General features: G+C 41.5%; 1 protein-coding gene across 1 annotated transcript in view; it reads left to right on the forward strand.

The window, feature by feature from the left end:
• Positions 1–12423, forward strand: part of C7 (complement C7) — a 41132-nt gene that overhangs the window by 11507 nt on the left and 17202 nt on the right. Inside the window, exons 8-14 of the mRNA XM_045021653.1 lie at positions 1490–1733; positions 2488–2601; positions 5061–5227; positions 6098–6326; positions 7813–7984; positions 8410–8497; positions 9565–9697. Of these exons, the coding sequence (XP_044877588.1) occupies positions 1490–1733; positions 2488–2601; positions 5061–5227; positions 6098–6326; positions 7813–7984; positions 8410–8497; positions 9565–9697 (1147 nt within the window). The remainder of the gene's footprint in view (positions 1–1489; positions 1734–2487; positions 2602–5060; positions 5228–6097; positions 6327–7812; positions 7985–8409; positions 8498–9564; positions 9698–12423) is intronic.

The following is a 12423-nucleotide window of genomic DNA, read 5'->3' on the forward strand; positions in this document are numbered from 1 at the left end:
TTTAGCTCATAATATGATTGCCACCTGTAGCACGGCGGACTCACCCCTGCGGCACCTCCTGCTGGTTGTCCTCGGGAATTAGCTCACTTCCAGCCAGGAGCGCCCTCTGCAGGCCAGTGATCCACCTGTCCTCTTGGCCCCCGTGTCCCTCCCTGGACTCTGGTGCCCTTTTAACTGGGGTGCTGCCCCCTGGCAGTACCCCACCACTCTTGGTCTCCCCTTCCTGGGGAACCCCAAACCCACTATCCCCACTTTGCCTCAGTTTCGGCTATTGCCCAATCTCCATCTAGCCCCCGTTCACTGGGGCAGACTGCAGTATCAGCCAGTCATCATAGGCAAAGGGGTTTGGACCTGCTGCCTCTGCCTACCCCGGGCTGCCCCTTTGCAACCCCAGTACCCAGCTGGCCTTACCCTAGGCCTGCAGCAGTTTCCAGGCCAGAGCTCCCCAGCTCCTCTTGCCTTCCCCCAGCCCTACTCCACCTTGGGCACCCAGGTACACTCCCTAGCAACCAGGCCCTTCTCCCTGTAAAGGCAGAGAGAGAATGGTTGCTCCTGGCTTCCCTGGCCTGATTAGGGTGTGGCCCAGCTGCGGCCACTTCTCCAATCAGCCCAGCTTTTAGAGCTGTAGCTTTTAATCCCTTTTTGCCCCAGCCACAGCCCTCTCCTGGGCTGTTTTAAGCCCCGAAGGACACCACCCCGCTACACCACCAAATTGACAGAAACTACCCTTCTGTTGTTAGTACACTGAAATGTGTACACTGATTACATATGTTGAGACTTACAGTAAATAAGTTCAAAATAATGCTTATTTTTTAACTGGAAGAAAAGCTGAGAAGACCATATTTATTGTGGGCATGTGTCTGAGAAGCTATCACAAAGACAAGAGTGAGTGGGGAACTTATAAAGAAAAGGGTTCTCCAGACCAGTCAGGAGAGAATTTTCTGGTGCCTCAGTTTCCCTTTTGCTGACCTGCAGTACCTTTGTCTCCAGCCTGGCTCATTAATCAGGCTCTGCCAGGCTCCTAATGCCTGACAACCACCATTAAGTTTTATACAGGAATATGCATTCGCCTATTTGTCCTTTTGAAGCTTTTTTGGGAGGTGGAGAGTGAAGGAAGAATGCTGCAGTTATTAAAAAGGAAAAAAATAGTGATTTTGTCTACCTCCCACACTATTCATATCACATTCACTCAGATGGTCCTATCACATGAAACAGGAAACCGTTAAATCCGGAGGAAGAACAGACTCTCAAAGGGAAAAACAAAACAAAACAAAAATCCGGTCTCTTAAAGAAACAGACCACCTTATCACAAGAGCCATACAGAAATGATAAGTCCTGAGGACAGGAGTGAATCAGAATGCAGGGGTAACATACTGAACAGTTGTAGAAACTATTGTCCATTAGCAAGTTCAGGATCCTGATAAGCTGATTGGCAGAAGCCATTCCATTTTTAAATAGCTCTATGACTGATTTATTTTCATCCTCTTAGAGTAACCACTTCATGGTTGTTGAGAATCATGTGGAAGTTGCTCAATTCATTAATAACAACCCAGAATTTCTAACTCTTACGGAGCCATTCTGGAAAGAGCTTGCCAACCTTCCTGCTGTCTATGAATATAGTGCATATCGAAGATTAATTGAACATTTTGGAACTCACTTCCTGCACTCTGGATCTCTGGGAGGACATTACAAAGTTCTCTTTTATATGGATACTGAAAAAATCAAAGCAAAAGGTAGAGTACTGGAGCATTTGTTACAATGAACCAAGCGAATGAACAAGTCAAGAAACTCCTCCCTAGATCCTCCCAGCTAACAAATAAAACAAAAATAAAGAGACTGCTTTCTCACCAGTCAGTCGCCACAGACTCTCCTTATCGATAATAAACTAGAGGTGGGCTCAAGCCACTACCTTTAGATCCTGATCTGGGTGTTGAACATTCAAAGTTCAGGGAGATTTGGATTTGGGGTTCAGCGTATTTTACATTTGGTTCCACACGTTATAAACTTAAAGGGCCATTTGAAAAATTTGGATCCCAATCTTGGTTTGGCTTTTGAACAGCCCCAAAGTTCAGAGGTGTTTGGATACAAGGTGTGAGTAAAGTCCATCTCTAGCAAAGGCAGAACAAAATAAAAATAAAGCAAAGGGCAAAACTGCACATATGGTGATACTCAAACACACTACCACAGTTGGAAGGGCAGGGGTGGGGTGAGAAAAAGGATAAATCAGAAAACAGGAAATAAAATATCAGGCAAATACATCATTCAGCTCTCTGCCAGTATCTTTAGGTGTCGCTCTTGGATAGCTACTGGTTACTGGTAACCCTTAGCATGGGATCTGCTTTGTAGTTGTCCCCTCCTGCAAGAAAATGTTGCAGTTGTTCTATTCCTAAAGTGGGCCCTCAGTCAATGGGAGCCTCACACATGAATCCAAAAGCAGAAATTAATTTTCAGCCTACTGTCAAGGTGACTGGATCTATTTTTTTCCAGGTTTGAGTATTACAGACATGTACAAATGTTCATCATCAGGTTGGAACTTATTAATCGTAAGAACGAAAAAGACTACCTGCTCAAAACTGGATGAGCTGTTAAAATCTTCTTCAGGTAAATGATTCCACGGCACAGAGATTTCTTGCACTGCAGGATATGTCAGAATGGGAGTGTGGGAGATCAATAAAACAGAAGGGCATTTTGGATGTAGTTGAACCCTGACTATCTGAATGGAATTACAGGGAATATATTTGCATAAACAGGTTTCAGATAAGAGGGACTGAGTTTTCATTGTAAATGATGCATATCTGGTGACATAATCAAGATTTCAGATACAAGTGGGTTAACATTTGAGGAGCTTGGAAAAGGTATCACAATTGTCAAAATATTGTGTAAATTGGTGGAATGAGCAGAACAAACAAATATAAACCAGTCCCTTTCATCCCTTTGGTCACTAGGCCAATCCTGGCAGGTGCTGAGCTCCAGTAGGAATGGCAAGTGCTCAGCATCTCTCAGGACAGGATAATAGGGTACTAGCCACCATGAATTTGTCAAGAACAAATCATACCCCCACAACCCAATTTCCTTCTTTGACACGGTTACTGACCTAGTGGATAGGGGAAAAGCAGTAGATGTGATATGCCTTGATTTTAGTAAGGCTTTTGACACAGCCCCCAGGATGTTCACATATGGTCTAGATTACATTACTATAAAGGTGGGTGCAAAACTGGTTGAAAGACGATACTCAAAGTGGAGATATCAATTTTTTATGTCAAACTGGGGAGACCTATCTATTGGGATCCCGCAGGGGTAGTCCTGGGTCCTGTACTAGTTAATATTTTCATTAATGTCTTGTAACAGAATGGAGAGTATCCTTATAAAATTTGTGGATGACACCAAGCTAAGACGGTTCACAAGCACTTTGAAAGACAGGATGAGAATTCAACATGATCTTGACAAATTAGAGAATTGGCCTAAAATCAACAAGATGAAATTCAATAAAGCCAAGTGCCAGCTACTACACTTGAAAGGAAAAATCAAATGCACAAATACAAAATGGGGAATAATTGGCTAGGCAGTAGCTGAAAAGAATATGGGGGTTCTAGTGGATCACAAATTGAAAATGAGCCAATAATGTGATGCAGTTGTGGAAAAAGCTAATATCATTCTGGGGTGTATTAACAGGAGTTTTGTATGTAAGACATGGGGGGTAATTTACCCTCTCTACTTGGCACTGATGAGTCCTCATCTGGAGAACTGTGTCCAGTTTTGGGTACCATACTTTAGGAAAGATGTGGACAAATTGGAGAGAGTCCAGAGGAGAGCAACAAAAATGATAAAGGTGTAGAAAACCCAACCTGTGAGGACAGGTTAAAAAACCCTGGGCTTATTTAGTCTTGAGAAAAGACGACGGGGAGGGGGAGTATCTAATAACAGTCTCCAAATATGTTAAGGGCTGTTATAAAGAGGACTGAAGCTAGGCCAAGAAGTAATTGGCTTTATCTCCAGCAAGGCAGATTTAGGTTAGATATTAGGAAAAAATTCTAACGATAAGGGCAGTTAAACTCTGGAATATGTTTCCAATGGAGGGTGTGGAAGCCTTGTCACTGGAAGTATTTAAGAGCAGGTTGGACAAACACCTGTTAGGGATGGCCTAGGTTTACATGGTCTTGCTTCAGTGCAGGGGGCTGGACTAGATGTTTTCTCAAGGTCCCTTCCAGCCCAACATAGCTATGATTTTATGACAGCTGTTCCCAGCCTGACTTGATTAGAGCCCACCTTGTGGTAAGATTTGTGGATAGCCTCTCTTCCACATCCCTTGAGCCATACTCATTCACAGTTGCCACGGCCCAGATCCACAAAGGTACTTAGAAGACTAAGTCCCAGGTGTATGCACCAGTGTGATCAACAAACCTTCTGGCTGGCTGCCACCTAGTTCTGTAAGTGCTTAACTCACTTGGCCCTAAATTTCTACTGTAACAGTTCCATAGGTGCCTCTGGGTGCACTAATGCCTTACTCTAGGCATCTGGACATCTACCTGTTGCCCCAGTGAGATTCACAAAGTAGGGGACGGTAGGTAGAGAAGTGCCTATCTCACTGTGGGAACCAATCTGGTAGGCATGCTCCGAGGCTGCCCACCAGAGTGGGTCCCACTCAAAATCTGGGGAGGAGAAAGAGGAATGGTGATGGGGTGCTAACCGTATAACTTTTAGTCCAACTTGCCATTGGGCTAAAAGTTATAAAGTGGGCACCATCAGCACCATTTCCACCTCCTCGCATCTTTACTCACAACAGCATTTCTGCTGCAAGGAGTTGGAATGATTCCACAGCCATGCTGCTTTCCCTATCTGCACTTCTGCCCTAGTCAGGACCTCCCACGGTTGGGAAACCCCATTTCAGGATTTGGCCCACTATTACCATTCTAGGATACATGTGCATATTAAATTCTCTACTGATATGCCCTTTAATTTCTTGCACAGTTATTTGCATTATATTGTGGAATTTCTATTGCTACATGTTATCCCCATTTTGCAATGCTGCTCTTCTGTATTTCTCATCCCTGAATGTGTAGGAACCAGTCAGAATCAGATTAGAGGTGATCCCTATGTAGAGGGAGGAAATCCAGCGGCTGTTGCTGGCCTTGCTTATCTAGATTTGAATAATCCTGCAGGAAATAGTGAAAGATATTCCTTCTGGGCTCGATCAGTGAAATACTATCCCAGAGTAATTAAACAAAAGGTAAGACTTGGGTACTGTTTTCCTAAAACAGCCCTGAGAGGTGGGTTTATCTGAAGTGGGGATATGATTAAGCTATAGGGGTTAATCAACATCAGTTGTAAATGGCAGTAGTTTTGTATCCAGATTGTTTTTGAAAAATTAAAATAAGAAAAATGTGCACAGGCAAAGCAGACTGTTGGAGAAATGGACAGTAATGACTGGCAGTTTTACAAAATCAAGGCTCTGATCCTGCACTGCATTTTGTACACTATAGAGCATTTTCGTACAAGAACTTTGTACAAGATGACACTGCCCCTGTGCAGAGCCCCAGTAATTTCACTACTGCTTTGCATAAGCACAGGAGTCCAGCTGCTTAGATCTCAGGGCCCAAGTTGGAGCACAGTGTCAAATGAAAAATATGAATTCTGTCAATGAGTTTGGGATTTAATGTGAGCTCTGGAAATGGGGGATTTTGTGATAGAAGCAAAAAGTAGTATTAAAATTGAAATTATAAGAAATTGACCTTATAATTGTTTAAAATATACAACTTATTGGACCGCGGAAGCTCACATAGGGACTTTGCTAGTGTATCGTTTTTGAACATGGCATGGCATTATTTAGCCCCAATCCACACAGCCATGGCTGAACTGTGTTGAATACAGCTGAGCTGCAAGTGACTTTAACAAATGTCGCACAAAGTTGGTTTTGAGTGTAGATGAGGCCTTACTTGATCTTTCCTACTAACGACAGATGAAGAGTTTTCCCTCTTTGCAAAACTGTCCACACAATATACACCTCCAAATATTGTACATGACCAATGTGTTATTAAACTGTGACACCCTTAAAATATGTAGTTTTTAAATGCAAGACAAATCTGTTTATTGCATTTAGCTAACACCATTGTACGAGCTGGTAAAGGAAGTGTCCTGTGCCTCAGTTAAAAGGCATTATCTGAAACTAGCCATTGAAGAGTATCTGAGTGAGAATGATCCCTGCAAATGTCGGCCATGTCAAAATGGTGGCGAACCTGCCATAGCAGGAACTCAGTGCCTGTGTTTCTGCAAACCTTACACGTTTGGAGCAGCTTGTGAACTTGGAACGCTTGTACAAGATCAGCCAGGTAAGTACGCATTTGTTTTGAGATTTCAAAAGTTTAAAGCATACTTTTCTGCTTGCAGTGATACGATCAGTGCTATTGCGCAGGTTGAATGTGCAAGTGATATTGGGCACCAGCTATCTGTAAAAGTCAAGTGGATTTTTGAGGGCATCAGGCTGCCAGGGGACAGCGGTTAAATGAGTATGGGGAGTATTCCTCTCTGTTAGACTCTGGGTCTCTGCTTAACATTTGTATACAGCACTTTACATTTTCCAAGTATTTTCTTTAAGTACTGTTGACAATACTAGTAACAGTGAGAACAGTCCTGCATTGACAAGCAAGTGGACTAGATGAATTAATAGATTTTTTCCATCTCTTGCTTCTCTGATTCTGTTATCCCCATTTTGCAAATAGAAAAACTGAGATGCAAAAAGATCAAGGCCAGAATTTTCAAACTTGGGTGCCTAAACACATTGATTACCATGTTGTTGTAGCAGTGTCGGTCCGAGAATATGAGAAACACAAGGTAGGTGAGGTGATGTCTTTTATTGGACTAACTTCTGTTGGTGAGAGAGACAAGCTTTTGAGCTTCACAGAGCTCTTCTTCAGGTCTGGGGAAGGTAATCAAACTTAGACACTTAAGTGCACATTTAAGCACCTAATCTATTGCCCAGTTTTCAGAGCTATCCAGCACCCATCAGTACTATTGAAAAAAATTAGAGTTTGTGTCATGTGCCCCTCCGATTATTTAAGTGCCCAAGGTTATGTACAAAGCCAGGATTAGAACTTATGACTCAAAGTATTGTACTCAGTCCACTATATCAAAGTGCTTTTTTTCAAATTTGCCAATAGCCTAGGCTTCTACATTACTTGTGTCCCACAATACATGAAATGCCACTGATCAGTAGAGAAAAGGGAACAACTTTTCTAGTGGTGATGCTTTGAGGGATCAGATCTGTGAGAGGAGTATTTGTGCAGGGAGGGTATAAGAGCATAGAGATCAGTATTGGATTGCATGGGTTTATTTTAACTAATCTAAACCTGAATGAAAGTTTGGATTCAAAGAGCCAATGACTAATATTATGCTGGTCTTCCCCAGACAAACTGAGTTTCACAATTATTGTTTTTGCTATGCAGGTAAATGAAAGAGTTCAATAACATTTTTGGAATAAATTAACAAAAATGAGTCCATTTCACATCCTGTGAAACAGGAACACATTCAGGTTTTTTTTGTCCAGTTGTAGTATGGCGCTACATTTCTATTTACTCATTCTGGTATAAATCAGCAAAGACTCCACAGAATTACACCAGTGTAAAAGCAATATAAGCAAGAAAAGTCTCAGGTCCATGATAGTGAGATCTTGGATTCAGTTCCAAGCTAATGGTTTGGGATCATCATTAGCTTTGACTGTTGTTTCCTGCTTTTAAGATAGCAGCAGCAGCTACTAAGAGGACAATAGAATTTCCTACATATTCCTATAATGTAAAGTCTCACTCTAACGTTACACAGGAGTTATTGATGGAAGGTGGAGTTGCTGGTCCTCTTGGAGTCCTTGCTCAGGAGAAAGGAAGTCAAGGAGTCGAACCTGCAATAATCCACCACCTAGTGGTGGTGGGATGTCCTGCATTGGAGAACAGTTTGAAAGCAGACAATGTGAGGATGAGGAGTTGCAACATTTTCGGTAAGTGGAAACACCTTGAGCACGAATGCAAAGTGGGAGATCTGAGGCAATTTATGATTTTGACTCAAAACGACTTGTAATTTGTTGGACTGTCACAGCAATTCAGTGGCTTTGGCTAAACCAAAGCATCAAGTTTTTGTGTTTGTTCAAGTCTGAAACAAAATGAAATTCAAGAGCTGTGACCTAGATGTGAAGTGGATCTGGAAAAAAGGGTGAAGCCTATGAGCTTAACTTCACTCTAGTCTTCACATGCTTTCTCAAAAACACATGATAAATGAGTTTAGTTTGATCATGGCTTACAGTAATCCAGACTGGCCCTGAAAAGGGGCTTCTCTGAGAAGGGCAGTATTTTAGAAGAAAGAATGACTAAAAACCCTCTTGCATTTAGTAAAAATAATCACAATCTTAAATTTTTTGCTTTACAGTTTGATTGAACCACACTGCTTTGATGTGTCCATAATCCCCACAGAATTCTGCTCACCTCCCCCACTCTTGGAAAATGGATTTGTTCAAGTAGGTTATAAAAAAGTTCTCTTTATTACTTAATCTATGCTCTGTTTTGAACTGCAGTACTGGAGCTGCAGTTAATATACTCATAGGAATTCCCCCACGACGCTGTATTAGTCTTGATCAATTTAATATGATGCTGTATGAAAATCTCTTTAGCGTGTTCTTCCTGGATTAAGTTTACAAGAAGTTAGCTAAGACTTATTTTACTTACTTGTAACTCCCCATCCCCCCGCCCACACCTTTACTCCTATTTTTATTAGCCGCAATGCCCAGAGTCTCCAACAGGGATCAGGGCCCTGTTGTACAAACACATGGTAAGAGAGTCCATGCCTCAAAGAGCTTAACATTTAAAATAGACAAAGGGCAGGATGGGAAAGAGGCACAGAGAGGTGAAGTGAGCTGCCACAGCAAATTGGCGGTAGAACTAGGAATAGGCTCCAGGTCTCCTGACTCCAAGTTAAGTGCCCTAACTAGTGGAACACACACACTCTTTTTGTCCCCACCAGGACTCCGCACATGCACAGGGCTCCAACTGCCTGCAGCAGCAGGATCGGGCCCCAATCTCAGACGTGATTTAACAAGGGAGTAACAAGAGAGCTTGTTTATTCCTTGGACCAGAGATTATGTCTTATCCATGCTGTGAGGTGCCTAGCATCCTTTTGGTTGCTATGAGAAATAACTAACACTTATAGCAATACTGTAGGTTTTGGAGAAATGTGCCAGAAACATCCTTCCCTCAAATTAACTAGAAATCAGTTAAAAAAAATCTAAAATCTAATGGCCTGACCCTGAAAACCCTTACTCCACTGGGTCTACCTAAATGAATAAGGCTTGAGGGATTGGACCCTAACATGTATTTTGCCATTTGTTTTTCCAGTCAATGGTTATCACCCTGCATGTACTAGTTTATCTCAGAAGATAAAGGTAAAATCCTGCAAACCATGGAATTGTATTTGCTCAGTTAATTCTGTCAGATTTCTTAGAAACCAAAAAAAGAGTTTTATACATTTAGTGGTTATTACACATTTTTTGTTTCACATTCAAAGCTTCTCCTATTTATTTCCTTTCAGAATGCCGATTCCTCATATCCTGTCGGGAAAAGTGTTGTTTACGCCTGCAGAGATGGTTATTCTCTTGTTGGTGATCCTGTTGCTAAATGTGGGAAAGGTTTAAAGTGGCTCACCGGGGATATGCAATGCAAGAGTATGTTTAAATTGATTTTCACTGCCAAGTACAATTGAAAGTTGACTTTTGAATCCCAGTGAAACTTTTCCCCACATCTATTTTTCAAAAATAGAGGAAAGGGCAGAGGGGGGGATGTAGACAGCTGTAGTCTTCCAATTCTCAACTAGAATCAGACTTAAATTGCTTTTTCTTTCTTTGAATATAGAAATTGCTATAATAGAATGGACAACTGGTCCATCTGGTCTAGTTGTAAGGAAGGCAAAATTGAACCAGAAAACTCACAATGCACCAGGCCAAAGGTATACTGCAGGGGTAAATTTCTTCCTGACCCCCCGGAAGTCAGAGGATTGCTAGCCCTGATGATTTTAATCTTAGGTAAAATAATTGCAGTGCTATTCAATGTATATAGAATTGAGGTGATCCATACTCTTCTCCTGCTGCAGCAGAAAGTTGACTGAGATATACCCTCCTAATATATTGAATAATCCCTGCTCAAGTCTCCTTAGGAAACGAAAACTCTCCAGGGTCCTAGCTAATAAGAATACGTAAGAACGGCTCTACTGGGTCAGACCGAAGGTCCATCTAGCCCAGTATCCTGTCTACTGACAGTGGCCAATGCCAGGTGCCCCAGAGGGAGTGAACCCAACAGGCAATGATCAAGTGATCTCTCTCCTGCCATCCATCTCCACCCTCTGACAAGCAGAGGCTGGGGACACCCTTCCTTACCCATCCTGGCTAATATCCATTAACGGACTTAACCTCCATGAATTTATCCAGTTCTCTTTTAAACGCTGTTATAGTCCTAGCCTTCACAACCTCCTCAGGCAAAGAGTTCCACAAGTTCACTGTGCGCTGTGTGAAGAAGAGCGTACTTTTATTTGTTTTAAACCTGCTGCCCATCAATTTCATTTGGTGGCCCCTAGTCCTTGTATTATAGGAACAAGTAAATAACTTTTCCTTATTTACTTTCTCTACATCACTCATGATTTTATATACCTCTATCATATCCCCCCTTAGTCTCCTCTTTTCCAAGCTGAAAAGTTCTAGCCTCTTTAATCTCTCCTTATATGGAACCCATTCCAAACCCCTAATCATTTTAGTTGCCCTTCTCTGAACCTTTTCTAATGCCAGTATATCTTTTTTGAGATGAGGCGACCTCATCTGTATGCAGTATTCAAGATGTGGGCGTACCATGGATTTATATAAGGGCAATAAGATACTCTCCGTCTTATTTTCTATCCCCTTTTTAATGATTCCTAACATCTTGTTTGCTTTTTTGACCGCCGCTGCACACTGCGTGGACGTCTTTAGAGAACTATCCACGATGACTCCAAGATCTTTTTCCTGATTTGTTGTAGCTAAATTAGCCCCCATCATATTGTATGTATAATTGGGGTTATTTCTTCCAATGTGCATTACTTTACATTTATCCACATTAAATTTCATTTGCCATTTTGTTGCCCAATCACTTAGTTTTGTGAGATCTTTTTGAAGTTCTTCACAGTTGCTTTGGTCTTAACTATCCTGAGCAGTTTAGTATCATCTGCAAATTTTGCCACCTCACTTTTTACCCCTTTCTGCAGATCATTTATGAATAAGTTGAATAGGATTGGCCCTAGGACTGACCCTTGAGGGACACCACTTGTTACCCCTCTCCATTCTGAGAATTTACCATTTATTCCTACCCTTTGTTCCCTGTCTTTTAACCAGTTCTCAATCCATGAAAGGACCTTCCCTCTTATCCCAGGACAATTTAATTTATGTAAGAGCCTTTGGTGAGGGACCTTGTCAAAGGCTTTCTGGAACTCTAAGTATACTATGTCCACTGGATTCCCCCTTGTCCACTTGTTTGTTGACCCCTTCAAAGAACTCTAATAGATTAGTAAGACATGATTTCCCTTTACAGAAACCATGTTGACTTTTGCCCAACAATTTATGTTCTTCTATGTGTCTGACAATGTTATTCTTTACTATTGTTTCAACTAAGTTGCCCGGTACTGACATTAGATTTACTGGCCTGTAATTGCTGGGATCACCTCTAAAGCCCTTTTTAAATATTGGCGTTACATTAGCTATTTTCCAGTCATTGGGTACAGATGCCGATTTAAAGGACAGGTTACAAACCATAGTTAATAATTCCGCAACTTCACATTTGAGTTCTTTCAGAACTCTTGGGTGAATGCCATCTGGTCCCGGTGACTTGTTACTGTGAAATTTATGAATTAATTCCAAAATCTCCTGTAGTGACACCTCAGTCTGTGACAATTCCTCAGATTTGTCACCTACAAAAGCCAGCTCAGGTTTGGGAATCTCTCTAACATCCTCAGCCATGAAGACTGAAGCAAAGAATCCATTTAGTTTCTCCGCAATGACTTTATCATCTTTAAGTGCTCCTTTTGTATCTAGACTGTCCAGGGACCCCACTGGTTGTTTAGTAGGCTTCCTGCTTCTGATATACTTAAAAAACATTTTGTTATTACCTTTTGAGTTTTTGGCTAGCCGTTCTTCAAACTCCTCTTTGGCTTTTCTTAGTGCATTTTTACACTTAATTAGGCAGTGTTTATGTTCCTTTCTATTTACCTCACTAGGATTTCACTTCCACTTTTTAAAAGATGTCTTTTTATCTCTCACTGCTTCTTTTACATGGTTGTTAAGCCGCAGTGGCTCTTTTTTAGTTCTTTTACTGTGTTTTTTAATTTGGGGTATACATTTAAGTTGGACCTCTCTTATGGTGTCTTTGAAAA

Source organism: Mauremys mutica, chromosome 6 (assembly GCF_020497125.1).
Source record: "Mauremys mutica isolate MM-2020 ecotype Southern chromosome 6, ASM2049712v1, whole genome shotgun sequence".
NCBI classification, from domain to species: domain Eukaryota; kingdom Metazoa; phylum Chordata; order Testudines; family Geoemydidae; genus Mauremys; species Mauremys mutica.